This window comes from Trachemys scripta, chromosome 11 (assembly GCF_013100865.1).
Source record: "Trachemys scripta elegans isolate TJP31775 chromosome 11, CAS_Tse_1.0, whole genome shotgun sequence".
NCBI lineage: Eukaryota > Metazoa > Chordata > Testudines > Emydidae > Trachemys > Trachemys scripta.
The window spans coordinates 74,766,079-74,786,031 of record NC_048308.1 but is presented as its reverse complement, the minus strand read 5'-3'; the positions used below and the strand labels follow the sequence as shown (position 1 = coordinate 74,786,031).

Below are 19,953 nucleotides of genomic sequence, written 5' to 3'. Positions count from 1 at the left end.
GCTGCTGGCTTGAGACAAGAAAACCAACAGGTTAGAGATGGGTAATGAAGAAGAGGAAATGCCCTTGGGAAAGGGGATGCTCTCAGGGAACCAACTCCAGGAAACAGCCCCGGCACCTTGACACTCGCCCGTGGCACCATGCAGAGGCTGAGTCCCCCAGATGGACCTGATCCTGGCTAGCCAGCAGGAAGGGTTCATGTCTTGTTGGGAGTGGTGAGCATTGTGTGTATGGCTTGTACATTCTGTTTTGATAATTGTTAAGAGGTGGAGATTGAGTGGGGTATTGCAGTGTGGGGCTCTTTCGCTGGTGGGAGACCCCATAAACCCGCAAAAGATTTAGCTCTGAGTCCACAGGGAAAGGGTGTTCACTCGGAGCTCACTGTAACCAGGGAAAATCAAAACTAAATGAACCCCAGTATGCCTCTCTGTTTGCCTTTTACAGGTACAGGTTCTTGGTCTTCTTATCAGGGTCTGTCACCTGAGGAAGCAGCTCCTGTGACCCACCCTCCCTCACAAGTGTGACGTAGGAAAGAGGAGGAGAGACAAAAATTATGTTGAAACAGGTAAGCAGTGTATGAAGGGTTGGTTACAGGAAAGGGGTAAGGGGAAAGCCACAAGTAAACACACACAACTCAGCAAACAGTGGACTGCAACAAAGGAGCTTGAAGCTCAGACCTAATATATCCCTCCCTTGGCAACAGGAATATAACAAATCCCCAGTATAGCCTATTGCTAGTCGGATGTCATGTATGGGCAGGTCAGATGGTAGTGAGAAGTGGGTCCAGGACCTTCTACCCTCGGCCAAACGCTGGCCTTTGGGGAGGAACACTGGGTCTCAGCTGCTGGAACTGAAGCTGCTGACTGGTGGACCAAAGGACCCTGGATGGCAGGTAAGTCGATAGTGTCACAGGATCCTTTACAGCTCTTGATCCGGAGACCAGCGCAAAAGCCCAACCCCCCACGGCTGCCTCCTGGACGGACAGCGCCGTGATGATGTGGCACAGTTCCTTAGAAGGAGTGAGTGGCGGGAAAGTGCTGAGGTGATGGCAGTTCCATGTCAGTTCCAACTGGTTTGAACCAATCCTCATGCCACAGCTTTGGTGCCTTAATTTTCCCGCCTTTGGGGACAAAATGGAAATTCGATTCCATATTGAAGCCCATATGGATGAGGGGAAACAATATAAAAACCTTATCCTAAACATTTTAAAGCATTTATATAAAATCACCAACACCACGGAGTAGATGATCCTGGAACCCACAGAGTAGTAGAGCCCAGAGCCCACAGAGTTTAGCAGGTAGAAATCCTGAATGGAAAAAATGGGAAACCCTGGCAGAAATGGTTTCATTCTTCACAGCCCAAAGAGTGGAAGGGTAAACCACCTGTCCAACAAGGAATAGTATAACTGTCTTCTCCATCCTGCCAGCCATCCTCCTTGGCTAGCAAGGAGGAACGGCTTGGGGCCGTTAGAAAATATGCGTTGGGTGGGCTTGTCAGTGCCTACCACGATGTTGAGGCAGGAAAAGGCCAGAGATGTCCTCAATTTATTATGGCCACCCCCACATAGGTCACTGCTTCATGTTCACCCTGTAATATTGGCCCCAGATTCTCCCAGTATATATGGGGGGAGTGTGGGAGTTTATTCTCTCTTCTGTGCCCCCTCACAGGTCTCAAACACAAGCCATGACATCCCACTGTTGCACCAGCACCCTGCTGTTCATAAGTGTCTGGAGTCTGATACGGTTCAGGTTCTATGCTGTATCTGTGATCCCTCAGAACCTCTGGAGGTGCTTGCCAGCTGGAGCCCAGGAAGTAAAATTGCTGTGCCACATGCATGGATTCAATGGGAATGGGAGCAACCCCCTGGCCCTGCAGCATCGCTACCAGTTCTATGCTGTCGGCAACTCCTCGGGTTGCCCCGGGAAAGCGTTGCCAATTGCATGCAGAGTGCCACCGGGGAGTCACTCAAGTTTTGTTATGAAGCTAAGACCACACCAGACTCCGTCCCATTCTTCTGTAAGCTGTTGTGGTCTTGTGCCTGGGGCAGGGGATATGGGATGCAGGAGGGGGTATGGGGTGTTGCCTCTGGGAGGGGGGTTAGGGTGCAGCCTCCTGCTGGACAGCACTTACCTCCGGCGGCTCCTGGTCAGTGGCGGGTGCAGCAAGGCTAAGGCAGGCTCCCTGCCTACCCCGGCCCTACACTGCTCCCGGAAGGGGGTATGTGGCTCCGCACGCTGCCCCTGTCTGCAAGCACCGCCCCCGCAGCTCTCCCGGCCAATGGGAGCTGCAGGGGTGGTGCTTGCAGGCAAGAGCAGTGCGGGGAAAGACCCCTGGGGCCACGCTGGCCTCTTCCGGGAGCGGCGCAGGGCTGGGGTAGGCAGGGAGTCTGCCTTAGCAGCAGTCACACTGCACCGCCGGAGATCGCGATCGACTGGGAGATCCTCTAGGATTGACAAGTCGATCGTGAGCGACCGGTTGGTGACCACTGCCTTAAAGCAACCCAGCCACTCAGACACCCAAATCAAATATGAGGAGGATTACGGAAAAATCTTATTCATCAGATAAAAACGTTCTACCAATCCCAAAGGATCGGACACATTACCTCCCAGGTTAATGAATATTCCAGATTTTACCCAAATACACTCTCTTCTTTGGGCTGTAAGCATGTATTGGTTAAAAGATCAGTCTACATACAGACAGGAGTACAGTTCTTGAGATTAGATCCATAGTGGAGATGATTAACTTTGTAGTTACAAAGAGTTCTGTCAGAAATAGTCCAGAGGTTATAGTCCCATGTTCATATTCAAGGTGATTCCAGATTAGGACTGGAGATCTCAGTCTTGGGTTTAAGCTTCCCCTATATGAAGCATCAAGCAGATCTGAGATAAAAAGAATTGGGACCCCAGGCGTCTTTATTCAGTTTCAAGCCTTCTCATGACAGCTCGGAGTCTTTCGGCGAACAATAGGCAATTATGGGGACTTTTGAAGTAGAGCCATTTCCTAAGCTTCGCCGGTAATTACCACACAGATTAACACAAGGCAGTGTTGCCCGTTTTCCATCATTCTCAGGTGATTCGCTGCACATTTCAAAGAGAGATGAACCCAGTGATGTTACTATGTTTACAGTTCAGCTAAATGTTAATATGTCCTTTTGATCTCTGAATCAATAGCAACAGTGATAGACAGGAACGGTCTTGTTTACACGGTTAGCATCAAACAAGAGATGAGTACAGTACACACATACAATTAGTATCACCTCTAATTTCTAACAATATAGGTTTGCATTTCAAAGTTCTAGCCTATCTACCATGAAATGGCCTTAATTACTATTTACATACCTTTCTAACATCTCTCTAATGGGTGACTCTGGGTCAATTATCCTGCCAGATGCTTAACCCTCTCTGGCCATACATGACACTTTCTATAAGATTTGTTGCAATTATAGAACAGTGGTAGCAACAATGATTTGCATGGTCATATTTTAATTAGATAACGTCACACCCCTAACACGAGATTGGTGTAGAAGGGAGTAAATAGAGCTCCTGGATACACCTTAAGTACGTTCCAATTTTGACAGGAGCTGTGTTTATACTGAATTCTTTGTAAGGCCAAATTAGTGATGCATGCTCTGGTCCAAGTTAAAAACAGTCCGTACTTTGTGAAACAGTTCAGTGATTTCAGGGTTTGGTCTGTGTGTTGACTTAACATAGCCATTAGTGTTCTTCAGAGAGCACTTACTCTGGCATTCAGCCAGGAAGGCTGTGAGCTGTTGTACCTCAGTTTCCCTTTTTGCACAGCAGTCCCAGCTTGTAATGGTTTTTCTGCTATGGAAAGTTTTAGGAGTGTGGATGGGCATTAGCTGAGAAACCTCATTATTAGGCTTTCTAATGCAAAGGGTGGTGTTCTTACTGAACCAAACAGCATCAGTATAAGAGTTTCTATTACATAGTTTGTTTCCATATACCATTTCAGCATGTTTGAGGATTTTCCCATAAGTCATACACATTGTACATTTTTACAGTTTTTGGCATCAGTAACACATTGGTCACAAGAGGTTTCCAACACATACACAACAACAGTGCAGCATGTGTGTAATCTACTGCTACGAGTGGCTGTTGGTTGAAGAATTCGTTCCAAATCATGTAGCAAATTCCTCGTGCAGCTTATGCATTGGCTCCTCCACTGACTACACCTGCAAACCAGGTTCTTCGCTGCATGGACCTGACTGAAGGGATGCACATTCCCCCAGACCTTGTCAAGGTAGGTTTATAGTTTGTGCTTCCAATAACTTATACTTACTTCTGTGATGATACAGCAGATGGTAAAGGTATTAGCCAAGGCTCTGTCCGTCTAAGAGCTCCACTCAAGAACAGACTAAAGTTGTGCTTGAATGCAAAGAGGAAAGTCAAAATGAAGGTGGAAGGGACTCTTACACAGCTTACGTCAATCACAGACGTGTCATTGTTTGCTTGTCTCGTGACTGTGTCCAGATCTCAGCATGATGTTGATTTATGAGAGACTTAGGGAAAGTACAAGTGTTCTGTGGTATCACAATTGATGTTCGAATGCAACAGAACAATGAATATATGCCAGGCAAAAAACAAACTAATGCACAGCTTGCATCATCTTCCTAAGTCAGCACCTACTGACGTGACCAGTATCTTATTCCAGTAGAGGCCTTTCATCATAGCAATCATAGATGGTATGGCTGAGCTCAAGCTCTTGACAAATCAGAAACTGTGAACACATTCTGAGATTTGGCTGAACACTTTATGATGTGGCCATGAAGAAAATACTGGACCTATGATGAAGTCCACCTTGTGTTTGACTGAATGCAGAGGAATAAATTAAAAATGTTACCAGAAAGAAGAGACTCCATGGTATTGCAGCTGTCCAATACAAAGTCATTGACTCCATGAACATCTCCAGTGTCACAATGAAGAAACTAATGTCTCATACTCGCACGAAGGACAACTTAACCACATACATTGCAGGGAAAATGCTCCAGCATGATTAGGGGTCTGGAGCACATGACTTATGAGGAGAGGTTGAGGGAACTGGGATTGTTTAGTCTCCAGAAGAGAAGAATGAGGGGGGATTTGATAGCAGCCTTCAACTACCTGAAGGGGGGTTCCAAAGAGGATGGAGCTCGGCTGTTCTCAGTGGTGGCAGATGACAGAACAAGGAGTAATGGTCTCAAGTTGCAGTGGGGGAGGTCCAACCCTGATATTCTATGATTCTATGTGAAGAATTATTCAAAGAATTTCTTCATTGCAAGACAATGTATCTGCTGCCTTGCACTGTTCAGTGGAGTTTCTTCATAGTTCCCACGAGGAGACTGACATTGAAATTATCTTGCATGCCATCAGTGCCACTAATAATATATGGAGATATACCTATCTCATAGAACTGGAATGGACCATGAAAAGTCATTGAGTCCAGTCCCCTGCCTTCACTAGCAGGACCAAGTACTGATTTTGCCCCAGATCCTTAAGTGGCCCCCTCAAGGACTGAACTCACAAGCCTGGGTTTAGCAGGCCAATGCTCAAACCACTGAGCTATCCCTCCTGAGATGATACTAAACTCTATAGAGTTTTGCACAAGACACAGATGTTGTAGTGCACTCTGAGACACGCTACCCAAGTCTTCAGCAAGATTCTGTTTTTGTGCCTGCTGCTGGGAAACAGAATTGCTGTGTCCCTCAGAGATGTGTTCCTATCACTTAGGCCTGGTCTACACTAGGCGTTTATGTCGAAGTTAGCGCCGTTACATCGAATTAACCCTGCACCCGTCCACACCGCGAAGGTATTTAGTTCGACATAGAGGTCTCTTTAATTCGACTTCTGTACTCCTCCCCGACGAGGGGAGTAGCGCTAAATTCGACATGGCCATGTCGAATTAGGCTAGGTGTGGATGGAAATCGACGCTAATAGCTCCAGGAGCTATCCCACAGTGCACCACTCTGTTGACGCTCTGGACAGCAGTAAGAGCTCGGATGTTCTGAACTGCCACACAGGAAAAGCCCCGGGAAAATTTGAATTTGAATTCCTTTTCCTGTCTGGCCAGTTTGAATCTCATTTCCTGTCTGGACATCGTGGCGAGCTCAGCAGCACTGGCAACGATGCAGAGCTCTCCAGCACTGATGGCAGTGCAATCTCAGAATAGAAAGAGGGCCCCAGCATGGACTGATCGGGAAGTCTTGGATCTCATCGCTGTGTGGGGCGATGAGTCCGTGCTTTCCGAGCTGCGATCCAAAAGACGGAATGCAAAGATCTATGAGAAGATCTCTAAAGACATGGCAGAGAGAGGATACAGCCGGGATGTAACGCAGTGCCGCGTGAAAATCAAGGAGCTGAGGCAAGGCTACCAGAAGACCAAAGAGGCAAACGGACGCTCCGGATCCCATCCCCAGACATCCCGTTTCTACGAGGCACTGCATTCCATCCTCGGTGCGGCCGCCACCACTACCCCACCACTGACTGTGGACTCTGAGGATGGGATAGTGTCCACGGCCGGATCCTCGCACATGTTAGCGGACGGGGAAGATGAGGAAGGAGATGAGGAGGACGAGGCAGTCGACAGCGCTCACAACGCTGATTTCCCCGACAGCCAGGATCTCTTCATCACCCTTACAGAGATCCCCTACCAACCCTCCCCAGCCGTTACCCCAGACACAGAATCTGGTGAAGGATCATCCAGTAAGTGTTGTAAACATCTAAACATTTATTTGTAACAGAACATGATTATTAACAATTTAAAAAATGGGTTTCTCATGATTAGTTTGATTAACTTAACGGTTCAGTCATGGGCAGTGCAACAATTTGAAAAAAATCTAGCAATGTCCGGTTTTGCATGATTGTCCTGCCCAAGCCGCTCTACTGTTTAGTCCCTGCTACTGCAGCTACAGTAAGATGCGGTCTATATGTCCGGGGATGGAGCAGAAATCCTCCTGGGACATCTCAAGGAAGCTCTCCTGCAGGTAATTTGAAATCCGCTGCATTAGGTTCTTGGGGAGAGCGGCCTTATTGGGTCCTCCGTAGTAGGACACGTTGCCGCGCCACGAGACTAGCAAGTACTCTGGAATCATTGCTTGGCACAGCATGGCGGCATACGGCCCTGGTCTTTGAAGGCTTTCCCGGAGCATTCTCTGTCTGTCGCTCTCAGAGATCCTCATGAGGGTGATGTCGCTCATGATGACCTGCTTTGAATGAGGTAGGGGAATGTTAGTGTTGGGACTGCTTTACCGTTCCTTTACAGAACTGTAACCGCTGGTTTGCAGCCACGCGGTGGAGGCGGGAGAGGGTCAGCCGAAAGGGATCGTTCCCGGGGACAGCCGCGAGGGTGTGGGACAGGAGCAGACTTCCTGCTTGCCGGATTGCTGGCAGCAGGGACCGACATTGATTTCAATGTGAAATGAGGCCATTGCTAATATTAAAGTTTTAAGCTGCCACGAATCTACGGCTTACCATGTCTGCGTGCAAGAGCAATTCCGTTGTCCTGACAGGGTTCTCAAAAGTGCTCTGCAAAACCCCAGACACTGAATGCGAAGGCCGAGAATTCGACCTTGTGCTGAGTGCGCATGTGATAGGTGCTGTGCATGGTCCTGTTCACAGAGAAAGACTATGTTCTTTGTTCACAACTACATTTATCTTTCTGAGGAATTCACTCCCTTTTTCCCATTCCCACAGCCCCATCTGCGACTGTCTCACAACCTAGCCTGTCATCACACTCCCAGAGGCTAGGGAGGATTAGGCATAAGAAGAAGAGGACACGGGAGGACATGTTCTCAGAGCTTATAGCCTGCTCCCGAGCCCAGGCAGCACAGCAGACCCAGTGGCGGGAGAACTTGTCCCAAATGCACCAAGCCAACATGGATCGGGAGGAGAGGTGGCGTCAGGAAGACCAGCAGGCGACTCAAACCCTGCTTGGACTACTGAGGGAGCAAACGGACACGCTCCGGCGCCTTGTGGATGTTCTGCAGGAACGGAGGCAGGAGGACAGAGCCCCGCTGCAGTCCATCTCTAACCGCCCTCCCCCGCCACCAAGTCCCATACTCCCTTCACCCAAAGTGCACAGAAGGAGAGGCGGCAGAGTCCCTGCTAACTCTCACTCCACCCCTGCAGAGAGCTCGAGCAGCAGAAGGCTCTCATTCCCCAAAGTTTGACAAGTTCTTTCCTTCCCGCCTGACACAAGCCCCCGTCCAAGTTTCACTTCCCAGTCCCATGTGTAGTTGATAATAAAAAATATGTTTCTGTTAACTACTGTTTCCATCATGTTCTTTTGGAGGAGGGGGGGGAAAGGGGGTTGGTAATTGGACAGGACAGTCACCTTTGGCAGGGTACATAGTAGGGGGCAGGCACAGCAGCAGGGCACATACATAGTGCAGTGATGCAGTGACTACTTACCCTGGTTAGTCTGGGAGGTTCTTTTCATGTTATGTGGTGGGGGGTGGGTTGCTCTGTGACTTTGTGTCAGGGGAGGGCAGTTAGAGATCTTAAGCGGCGGTCCTTAGGCAGGATCACAGAGCCACACAGCAGGGGATCTGTAACCGTCCCACCCCTGCCACAAACTCACATAGACCCCCCATACACACAGTCCGTATCAGGAGGGGTGACAGGCTCCGTTGAAAGAACCATCCCACCGCAGCGGAGCCTGTCAGTCCTTGAGTTTAGAAGCTGCATTCGCGCGACTACACTACACCCGCTCCGCACCACAGTCTGCGTCCCAGTTTTAAAAAATTCCCGCGAAAACAGTATTAAAGAAAACGGTGTGCTTTAACAAAGTAGAACTATTTTTATTTTGAAACGTGTGTTGGAAGTGGGGTGAAGGCTTCTCTGTACACAAAATTAGAAAGTCACAGGTTACCCTGCTCACTCAGGAACTTTGCTTTCAAAGCCTCCCGGATGCACAGCGCTTCCCGCTGGTCTCTTCTAATCGCCCGGCTGTCTGGCTGTGAGTAATCAGCAGCCAGGCTAATTTCCTCAACCTCCCACCCCGCCATAAAGGTCTCCCCCTTGCTCTCACAGAGATTGTGGAGCACACAGCAAGCTGCTATAACAATGGGGATATTGGTTTCGCTGAGATCACAGCGAGTCAGCAAGCTTCTCCATCTCCCCTTGAGACGTCCAAAAGCACACTCCACCACCATTCTGCACTTGCTCAGCCGGTAGTTGAAGAGTTCTTTTTCAGTGTCCAGGGCACCTGTATAGGGCTTCATGAGCCAGGGCATTAGCGGGTAGGCTGGGTCCCCGAGGATGACTATAGGCATCTCCACATCCCCAACAGTTATTTTGTGGTCCGGGAAGTAAATACCTTGCTGCAGCCGTCTAAACAGACCAGAGTTCCTGAAAACACGAGCGTCATGAACCTTGCCCGGCCATCCGACATTGATGTTGGTAAAACGTCCCCTGTGGTCCACCAGTGCTTGCAGCACCATGGAAAAGTAGCCCTTTCTGTTAATGTACTGGCTGGCCTGGTGGTCCGGTGCCAGGATAGGGATGTGAGTTCCATCTATGGCCCCACCGCAGTTTGGGAATCCCATCGCTGCGAAGCCATCTATGATCGCCTCCAAGTTTCCCAGGGTCACTACCTTTGGCAGCAGTACATCAACGATTGCCTTGGCTACTTGCATCACAACAACCCCCACGGTAGATTTGCCCACCCCAAACTGGCTCGCGACTGACCGGTAGCTGTCAGGCGTTGCAAGCTTCCAGAGGGCTATGGCCACTCGCTTCTGGACAGTCAGGGCTGGTCGCATCCGGGTGTCATTGCGCTTCAGGGCAGGGGACAGCAACTCACAAAGTTCAAGGAAAGTTCCCTTCCGCATGCGGAAGTTTCGCAGCCACTGTGATTCATCCCAGACCTGCAGCACTATGCGGTCCCACCACTCAGTGCTTGTTTCCCGGGCCCAGAATCGCCGTTTCACAGCATCAACATGACCCATTGCCACCGTGATGTCCTCGGCGCTGGGTCCCCTGCTTTCTGAGAGGTCTGTGCTACTCTCAGACTTCAGGTCATCACCGCGTTGACGTAGCCTCCTCGCCTGACTTTTCTGCATCTGCCTCAGGGCAACCTGTATGATAAGCTGCGAGGCGTTGAGAGCGGCCACAACTGCAGCGATGGTTGCAGTGGGCTCCATGCTCACAGTGCTGTGGCGTCCGCGCTGTCAATGACTTGAAAAGTGCGCGAAATGATTTCCCGCCGGCGCTTTCAGGGAGGGAGGGAGGGCGGGAGTGATGGACGGATGACGACAGTTACCCAAAAGCACCCTGGCCCCTTTTTTTTTTACCCAGAAGGCATTTGCGGCTCCACCCAGAATTCCAATGGGCGGCGGGGACTCCGGGAACTGTGGGATAGCTGCCCTCAGTGCACCGCTTCCAATGTCGACGCTTTCCCCGTTAGTGTGGACTCACAAAGTCGAATTACTGTCCTTAGTGTGGACACACACGTTCGACTTTGCAATATCGATTCCAAATATTCGATTTAAGTAAAATCGAACTACTCTCGTAGTGTAGACAAGGCCTTGGACCATTAAAAAAAGACACTGCACCCTTTCAGGATGTGACACTACTGGAAGGTCGGCTAGAAAAGACCAAATTATCTTACTGGCAGGCATTTGATTCAGCTGCAGAAGACTCTCCTCCCTCACTGTGCAGGTGGTGGAACAGTCGAGACGGTCACTGATGAGGTTATAAATGCACTGGAGATATTCCTATGCCAAGTTTACCATTTGAAGGCCAACACTACAACACTTCCAGAATTACTTTGGTGGATGTTTCCAGGCAGGCAAACAGAGAGAAACATTGCCACCAGCAAGGGGTGCAATTATACCAGCTATCAAGAGGGCAAATTATCAAGTAATAGAATGGCTCTGAGATGATTAAGTGCACCCAAAAACTACCCTCTCCCTTCTCAGGTATAGATGAGTCTTGGGGGATGGATTGATCACAGCAATTATGTGTGAACATAAGAGCTGCCATGCTGGGTCAGACCAATGGCCCATCTAGCCCAGTATCCAGTCTTCCCACAGTGGTCCATGCCAGGTGCTTCAGAGAGAATGACCAAAACAGGTAATCATCAAGGGCTCCATCCCCTGTTGCCCACTCCCAGCTTCTGGCAAACAGAGACTAGGGACACTCAGAGCATGGTGTTGCGATCCCTGCCCACTCTGCTTAATAGTCATGGATGAACCTATCCTCCTAGCTCTTTTTTGAACCATGTTATAGTTTTGACCTTCACAACATCCCATGGCAAAGTTTTCCATAGGCGGACTGAGAGTTGTGTGAAGAAATACTTCCTTTTGTTTGTTTTAAATCTGCTGCCTATAAATTTTATTAGGTGACTCTTAGTTCTTGTGTTATATGAAGGAGTAAATAACATTTCCTTATTCACGTTTTCCACACCAATTATGAGTTTATAGATCTCTATCATACCCCCCCTTAGTCATCTCTTTTCCAAGCTGAAAAGTCCCAATCTTTTTAATCTCTTCTCATATAGAAGCTGTTCCATAGCATCATTTTCGTTGCCCTTTTCCAATTCCAATATATCTTTTTTTGAGATGGCGTGACGAGATCTGTGCACAATATTCAAGATGTGGGAGTACTGTAGATTTATATAGAGGCAATATGATATTTTCTGTCTTATTATCTATCCCTTTCCTAATATTTCCTAACATTGGTAGCTTTTTTGACTACTGCTGCACATAGAGCGGATGTTTTCAGAGAACTATCCACAACGACTCCAAGATTTCTTTCTTGAATGGTAACAACTAATTAGACCCCCATCATTTTGTTGGGATAATGTTTTCCGATGTGCCTTACTTTGCATTTATCAACACTGAATGCCCTCTGCCATGTTGTTGCCCAGGCACCAGTTTTGTGAGATCCCTTTGTAGCTCTTCACAGTCTGCTTTGCACTTAACTATCTTGAGTAATTTTGTATCGTGTGTACATTTTGCCACCTCATTGTTTACCCTTTTCCAGATCATGTATGAATATACTGAACAGCACTGGGCCCAGAACAGACTCCTGGTTATCCTGCTCTCTGATGTGATCTGATGGTCTGTAGTAGATGCCAGCTGGTACCCAATCTTGTGCTTTATCGGTTAGGACATTGATGCATCAGCATTCTAGATAATTTTCTTCTGAGTTATCAGTGACATGGAAAAAGGTAATGTCATTTTTGACAATGTTCCACTCCCCCTCCCCTTTTGCCCAATCAATCCTTCCTAAATAGGTGATAGCCATTGATTTTAACATTCCATTCATGGGAATCATCCCACCAAGTTTCAGTAACACCAACTAGATCAAATGTATGTTCATAAATGGGCAATTCTAATTCCTCTTGTTTGTTACCCAGGCTCCTAGCAGTGGTGTATAAGCAAATCAAGAATTTCTTCTCTTCATGTCCTTCAGTTCCTTGATTTTTATTCTCAACATCTTGATTTTAGGCTGAGTGCTCAAACCTTCCCCCTCTTTACTCAGGTCCCTTCAGTTTATCCTCTCCAGCTGAGTACGGTGCTTCTCAGGGGCTCCGTGTGCTCCTACCAGAGCTGGAGAGAATGGGGAGTAGTTTCTGGGCTGGGTGTTCTTACGCCTGTCCTCTTTCCAGAGCTGCATCAGCCTTCTTTAATGACTGTGCACCCAGACTGCACGTGCAATTAGGAAAGATTCAATGCAGTGATTTCCAACTATCAGCAGGATTTAAGAGGTCTGTCACTCTGGCACATAAGCATTGCTTGGCCAGTTTCCATAGCCAGGGTGCTGGCATTGTACCAGTATATGATGAACAAATACAACCAGTGCAGATGCAAACTTGTTCCAAGTAGATACGTTCACAATGATGATGGCAACACCTAGGAAGGCTTTATCCATGGGCTCAGTCTCACAAGAGCAGCAGATCTGGCAGAGTGCGTGGGGAGCCATGTTAGTCTCTCTGAGCATTCCATACAAAGTGACATGGTTTCAAAACTGCCAGCTAGCCACAGCTTGGGTTCTGGGAGTCAAGTTGGGCTCACTTCTTCTCCTTTCTTGTCATCAGTAACCAACGTAACGGAGGACAAATCAGGCCCTGAGATGCACCCCGCTGTCTCCAAATTACCAGTGATGTTAATGCTTTACACAGACAACTGATTTTAGCTTAGTGAGCAACTGTGCGTCAGCAGCATATGGAAGAAAGGACTCCAGCTCACTCTTTCTGAACGGTGTTACTCCGCAGCACTAACAGAAGCCAATAGCTGTAATAATGGCTAGTCACTAAATTAAAACAGACACGACTAATTCCGCACAGTGACAGAACTGTGAGTACGGATGTATCAGTTACAGAGGTGCTTTTCACATCAGGAGTCACACTGGAAGAGTGAGCTGATCATTCACACTCCCCTGAACTCAGGTGAGCATTAGGAACCCTGAAAACGTCACCAGTTGAGACAGAAACGTAACTGACAATATTTGGAAAACAATTCAGGCTAAGCCAGGAGGTCTCTAGTGCCAGAGGAGTCCAGCCGACACAGGGCTGGGGTGGGGGGTGGGAGCTTTCGGACAAGTCCTAGGTTATTTTTTATTTAAATAACAATTATCAAGTCCTGAAAATTGATAGAGCTGGTCCAGCTTTCCCTTTTACTTCCCAACACAGTAACACAAACATCTGCAGCATATACACTAAGAGACTTATTTGCTTTATCATCTCTCAGCAATTAGGCATAGTCAACACACTTAATACTCTGGGGGATCTTTTCAAAGGTCTCGTCTACACTGCAAAGTTACGTCGGCTTCGCAACATCACTCAGGACCATGAAACGTAGTAAAGCCAACCTAAGCCTTGGTGTAGACACTGCTAGGTCGTTTTTCCATCGCTCTAGCTACAGCCTCAGAGAGATGGATTCGTAACCGTGAAGGAAGAACCTTTCCGTTGCTTTAGGAAGCATTTACACTCAGTGGCACAGCTCCAGCACTGCAATTGTGTCACTGTAGCATTTCTAGTGTAGACACTGCAAGTCTTCAATGCAAAGAACATGCATTCGATGTAGAGTATGAAGCATTTTTCTGTAGTGATAAATTTTGACAATATAATTTAAGCCATTCAAAATTTATTATATACATAGAACAGTTACATTGGTACCTAGTTGAAAGCATGATCTCAAAAACAGTGATTCCATTTTACAGTCTTACAACACTAACGGTAAATGCAGAGCAGATCAACCACAGCATTACCAGTGAGCCATTGCTGAGAGCACAATGCATGCGGACTGGTTCATTTCATTTTAGTCTGTTTCAAAAATAATCCAAAACTAGCTCCATGGTCTGCAGGAAGAGTTTACTAGCAAGAACAGCCTTCGAGCACAACCTCCCTTACATTTTTTTAAACCCTCATATTCCAATTTTTATCAGCAGATCTTTAGCTTAAAAGATAAAACCACATTTACTATTAGCATTTTAAGGACAAATAAAAAGCTTTACTTTAAAGAGAGAGACAGGGAAAAATGTGGGGACTTGGGAGCAGGGGGTGAATGCTTGGGGAGCAGTGAGAATTTTAAATACAAATGTTTAAATAGGCAACTGATTTCTGATTGGTGGGCAAGGAGGAGAAGCTGCTCGTTGATAAACCTGTCGATACCCATGTTTCCGGATACCTGATCAATCCAAGCTTGAAACAATCTGGTTTTCTTACATGAACAAACCCTTCCATTAGAATACTGTCATAGAACACACTGTCCCATGAGTTCACTGCAGATAATACTTTTATTTTAAAAGAAAAACGATGCAACTTTCCAAACAAGAACCTCATGAGAAGCTGAGAAGCAGCAGCTGCTAAAGAATTCCTCAACGCCCCTGTGCTATTTAAAAACAAAATCCCAGGCACTCGGTTCTCAGCAGTACACCACTCCACACGAGAGGGGAGCGGCTCTTCCAGTCCATATCTGCCATAAACTGTCACCATAACGAAACGTAGGCCACAAAGTCCAGAATCCCCTTGCATGGAGCATTATTCAGAGACAATAGTCCAGGAATCTTATGGATTCTTGAGAACGAGAACAATGCTCCAAATGTTTCTTAAATGGAGGAAATATTCATGGGCAGCAGGGCGGCTCAAAAGGCAACAGACCAGTGAATAAAAAACAAGCATACTAGAACAGAACAACTTCCACAGACTACAAAACTGCTCAGCCTGTGACTTCTAGCTGTATTCTGATGGTGTTTAGATTAGAGTCACATTGTTCCCTTCTACCTAAGGATCCTCACTGACTTTAGGACTAACCTACCTTACAACATTCTTTTAGTGAAACCAAATTGAGCTGTATGATTCCAGCAGAATGGGTCTTCTTCCTGTACACCCACTGGCAGTATTTTCTTGTTCTCATTTCAGCAAAGACCAAAATCCAATCCCAGGCTAAAGTGTTAACTCTGCCAGCCTGGTGGCCTACAGTTTTCTTAGCAGCCTTACTATACTATCAAGAGGGAGCCCACCCAAGATGCTGGCAGTGCAGGGGGTCTGGCAGTCAAAGAAGGGGGCAGGCTGCGTTGTTTCCCTTACAGTGGTGAAGCTGAGCAGGCACTGAGCGTCTGAACGGCAATCAGATTACCCCTCTCTGCTGGGGCTGTCCTAGGGACGCAAGCGAGGGGGAGTTTATATAGAGAACATTAATGTACAAACCAAGCCTGAAGCACTGCTTGTCGTGATGCAACCAGTTTCCCCACCTGTGGGATAGGGCAGCGTGGTGTGAAGGAATTATAGCGCTGGACGACACCAGGCAAAACCCAGACATGGGCTTGCAAGAAATGCAGGGCTGGGCAGGCGAGGGGCTGTGGATAGTTACCCCCTCCGCTAGGGGAGGGACTGGTGCACAAGCTCCATCTCTGTCCAGTGTATGTTGCCACGATTCCTCCCTGGCGGAGAGGCATAGTTTCTGGCATAGGCACCTGCTTCGGGACATTGATTGTCTGACCCCCACATCCTGGACAATCTTTCGCCGTGAGGTCTCTTGCTCTACATGCTGGCTTGGGCCCCAGTTAAACATCCACCATGTCCAGCAGGGTAGATAGATGAAGCTCACAGGCAATCTCCTCTTCCTTGTTAGCTCTGATCAGCCGTTGTAATCGTTTCAGTCTGTCTGACAGAGAGGTGCCGGGCTCCTCCACCAGATGCCCATGCTCCACATGACTTCCAGCCTGTCCAGAGGGAAAGATGCACTACAGTCAAAGAATCACTTGTCCAACAGGAACAAGGGAAAGTTAGCCCTCTGCTACCTCTGGAGACAGCCTGACCTCGGAACAAGCCTCTCCTAGGGTGCTGGCCGAGCACTTCCCTTCCCAGGAGGGTGGGGCCTAGCTAGCACTCTCACAACCCAGCTCCCACCTTTAACTCGGTGGAGCGGAGTGTTGGCTGGCTGATTCTCTTGTGCCACATCTCAGCTCACTGTTACTATGCACAATAGCAAAGGGGACAGCGACAATGCGATGGACTGATCAGAAGGACTCATGTTTAATATAAACACAAGGCTAACCCTGTGTTTCTGGGAAATATGCTCAGAGGCCCACTTGTCCAGGACAGCTGGAGCCCATCTCCTAGGCAGGCAGAAATTCACAGACTTGGAAATTCTACCATGAAAAACATCTGTTATTCCCATGGCAAGTTCTCTTTTTTTACCTGTGGACGTGGAGATGTGAGCGTTTCACTCAGTGGACGGATAACCTGAGGTGTACAGACCAGGCTCTGAGGGAGGTAGAGGGGAAGAGACAAGGAGCATGGGAGCTGCTCAGAGTCTTCTGCTAACCACTGGTGTAGCTGCTCCTCAAACCTAGAAAGAAACAAGGTCATAGGCACAAGTCAAACTGCAGCTCAGCTTTATACACCTTGTGCTTTTCTGCCCAAAGCATGCACATTCTCTGGGCTCATGTAAGCACAAAAGGAAATCAGGTCTGACCGTCTGACCGACAGCCCAAGTGCCCCAGTGACACTGCACAAATCAGAAGTTCAGGGAGCCCAGCATGGCTCAGGAAAGGGGTAACTGCACCGTTTCTCTTTTTAAATCATGACGGCATTGGAAGTTTAAATCTAACAGATGGCTCCTGAAAATGGCAATTTGCAGAAAGAAAATCAGTTAAAACAGTAGCTTGTTGGATTCCAAACTAAGTGACCATTTCCCAAAATTAACTAATGAAACTCAATCAGGCCTGAGTGTTATAAGTGAGTTTGTTCCTACCAATCCATAAGGCGTTTGATTTGGGATTCTCTGCATGTCTCCATTTGAAGGTTTGCAGTCTAAGTTACAGAGACCCCATTCAATGCATTCCTGTTTGATGAAGTTCAGAGAGAAGCCTCTGACCCCTTAGTTTACAGACCATGATGGAAACACTGATGTAGAAAAACGTGGGAACTTCCCCTTAAAATGATCCAGGAGGCAGGGGAGAGAGCAGAGTTAACTGCACGAGGAGGGTGGGCTCTGCTTGTAATCAATCATTCCATCCGTCACGTTCTGAACACAGTGTGGCTCAATTCAAGCAAAGCGCACTGCAGACAAAGCTGCAAGGAAAAAATCCCCTGTAAAATGGCTAATCTGAAGACCACCCCCCTTCTTCCCACTCATCCTGAGAAAAGGCACCAATCCAATCAGTATTCCAATGGCCCAGCAGGGGTAGACAGCACACTCCAGAGACACTGACTGGCCACGCCAGCATAGGTAGATAAGATGGGAAGGAAAAACACCTGATCCTAGAACAGATGCTCATACAACAAGCTTTAATACCAATAGATCCTACACTATATAGAGTAACACCTCACTTGGCAATCTTAGCAAACAACACACAACCACCATCAGCTCAGCTGGGTAGAGTCACTCCAGAAGAACAAAAAAGCAGGGCTCAGAATCAGGATTAGCAATGCCACTGGAGGAATCCAAATTCTTGGGGTATTACTTAGCCATCAGATCCGAGCACAAGTTATTGGCTTCCTCGAAGCAATGAAAGATGTCAAATCCTGGGACCTTCTAGAGAAATGGATCCCTCCAGTTAAACGTGGGGAACAGCCCAATGTACTATCTAACCTGTTCCAGGATCCCAGACAGAAAAGGTCAGTGGGAGACAACAGGGAGATACATTAATCTTCTCCTGATCTCACAGGCAAGGAACTGCACATGGCAAGGTGAAGTGACAGGGGCAATGTACAGAGCACTCTGCCTTTACCCTAGAAATCCCTTCCAACTGACTGATATGCAGCATGGAGCGCTCTCACTGGTCAAACCACCCCTGCCGGTGTCTGGCACAGCAGCGCTAGTGCTTCACCCACTAAGGTGAGGTCACGTCATTGTGGAGGGCCTTGCTTTGGGATCCAGCCTCAGCGGTCAAACTGTTCCCATAGCTACAGAGAAGGGCTGGAAGAAGAGCTGAAGGCCTGGCTTGATGACTGGCAGAACTGCATGCAATAGCATGAGGGCTCGTGCTGAGATTGGGTTGGTAGGCTCACACCTCTCAAAGAATCCTGGGTTAAGTTTTATGATTTCGCTCCTGGTACCCTATGGGCTCATGGAAATTCCTCCTCTTTTGCTGCACTCAGCCTTGCTATAGTACCGATGGTCTTACTGTTGGTGACAGCCATTAGCTGGACCTCAAACCCCACAGTGCCCACATGATTCTGTTTCTGATCAGGAATGGCCCTAGCTGTTTTGCTGGCCAGGGCAGAAAACGTTTTTGGCACCCACCTCCCAAGCAGCTGACGGGAAAAAACAGCTGAGCACCCCCAAGAACTTGGCGCCCAGGGTCTGCTTGCCTGCCCCTAGAACCAGCCCTGTTTCTGATAGCTGAGGAACGGAGGGGAGGGGGAAGAAGGACACAGCAATTTTACGCAAAGGAGAGACTGTCAGCAATAATCTGGGTTCCTCCATGACACCACTAAAGCTCAGCTTCATACAACAGAGACGCCAACACTGTGTTCATGAACCCCAGCACCCTGCAGAGCCAGCAATGAGTCTGCCAGGAAAGGTCTGTGCAGTTCCTGTCACTTACCTCCTGTGCTCTCTCTTCTCCAGCTCCAGCTTAGCAGCCAGGCGCTCTGGGAGGCGCACCGGGGCCGAGGCCACGGGCGTTAGATCTGCGGCACTGGGAATCCTCGTCTCCTGATCCCCCAGCCCGACACGCTCACTTCGAGGCAGCAACATGGGATAATGTTTTGCAAATGGCTGAGGAGAGCGTCTCCTTGACCTGGAAGAGGAAAGTATTTTAGCGGGAGGGAGGAAAGCCAAAGCCCGTATGCTCCTGGCTGGCTGGAATTCAGAAATAGCAGGAACTAAGGAAATAATCACATTCGCTGGGGATGAAATCCCCCTGTATGGAGGGTTCAGCACGAGGCCTCTGCATAACCCACATGCCGCTTAGGCCCTGAAAATAAAGCGAACTTGGGATTTGAGTGGGACAAGGTGTCTGTAGGCCCCAACTCAGGAGTGGGTTTCATCTAAGGAAAGATACCTGAGGCAGCGCATGCTACTTGGACTCTGAGGCCATGTCTACACTACAAACTTATGCTGACTCAAGTTACATTGGCATTCAGCCACCACAGTTAGTACAGTGCTTGTGCGTATGCGAACTTGGCGCCATCTGCTGGTGGTGCACGTACTCGTCAGGAGTGCTTGTGTTGCTGCAGAGTGCAGGGCACCATGGATGGGTACTGAGTGTGCAACTCACCACCGTTCAGCGCACTGTCTTTTAGGAAGTTTTGGCAATGCATGGTGGGGCCTAAATGAGCCACGCAGGGGTCTGCTTCCCAGTTTGCAACGGTCTCTGTTCCATAATATTGTCCGTTTCCCATAATTTTTGCACTTTTTTTTCAAAATGCCACAAACCCGGGTGGCCTCTCTCTGTCTGTCATCTCTGACAGACGCATGGAGCCCGCGCAGCTCTGCACTACTGTCATGAGCATTGCGAGCACAGGACGCATGATCCTGGAGTATTTGCAGAGCCACAAGC

General features: G+C 48.1%; 1 protein-coding gene and 1 long non-coding RNA gene across 2 annotated transcripts in view; one reads left to right on the top strand and one right to left on the bottom strand.

The window, feature by feature from the left end:
• The first annotated feature begins 456 nt into the window (after positions 1-456).
• On the top strand, positions 457-12,699 carry LOC117885027. Its single transcript, XR_004647696.1, has 3 exons — positions 457-563; positions 4,020-4,258; positions 11,980-12,699. It is a non-coding gene; the product is annotated as an uncharacterized LOC117885027 (long non-coding RNA).
• A 1,368-nt stretch (positions 12,700-14,067) lies between these two features.
• Positions 14,068-19,953, bottom strand: part of MCM3AP (minichromosome maintenance complex component 3 associated protein) — a gene marked incomplete in the record, with an annotated part of 69,594 nt that continues 63,708 nt past the window's right edge. The window contains 3 exon segments of the mRNA XM_034785611.1: positions 14,068-16,164; positions 16,643-16,793; positions 18,997-19,191. Coding sequence (XP_034641502.1) covers positions 16,006-16,164; positions 16,643-16,793; positions 18,997-19,191 — 505 coding nt within the window.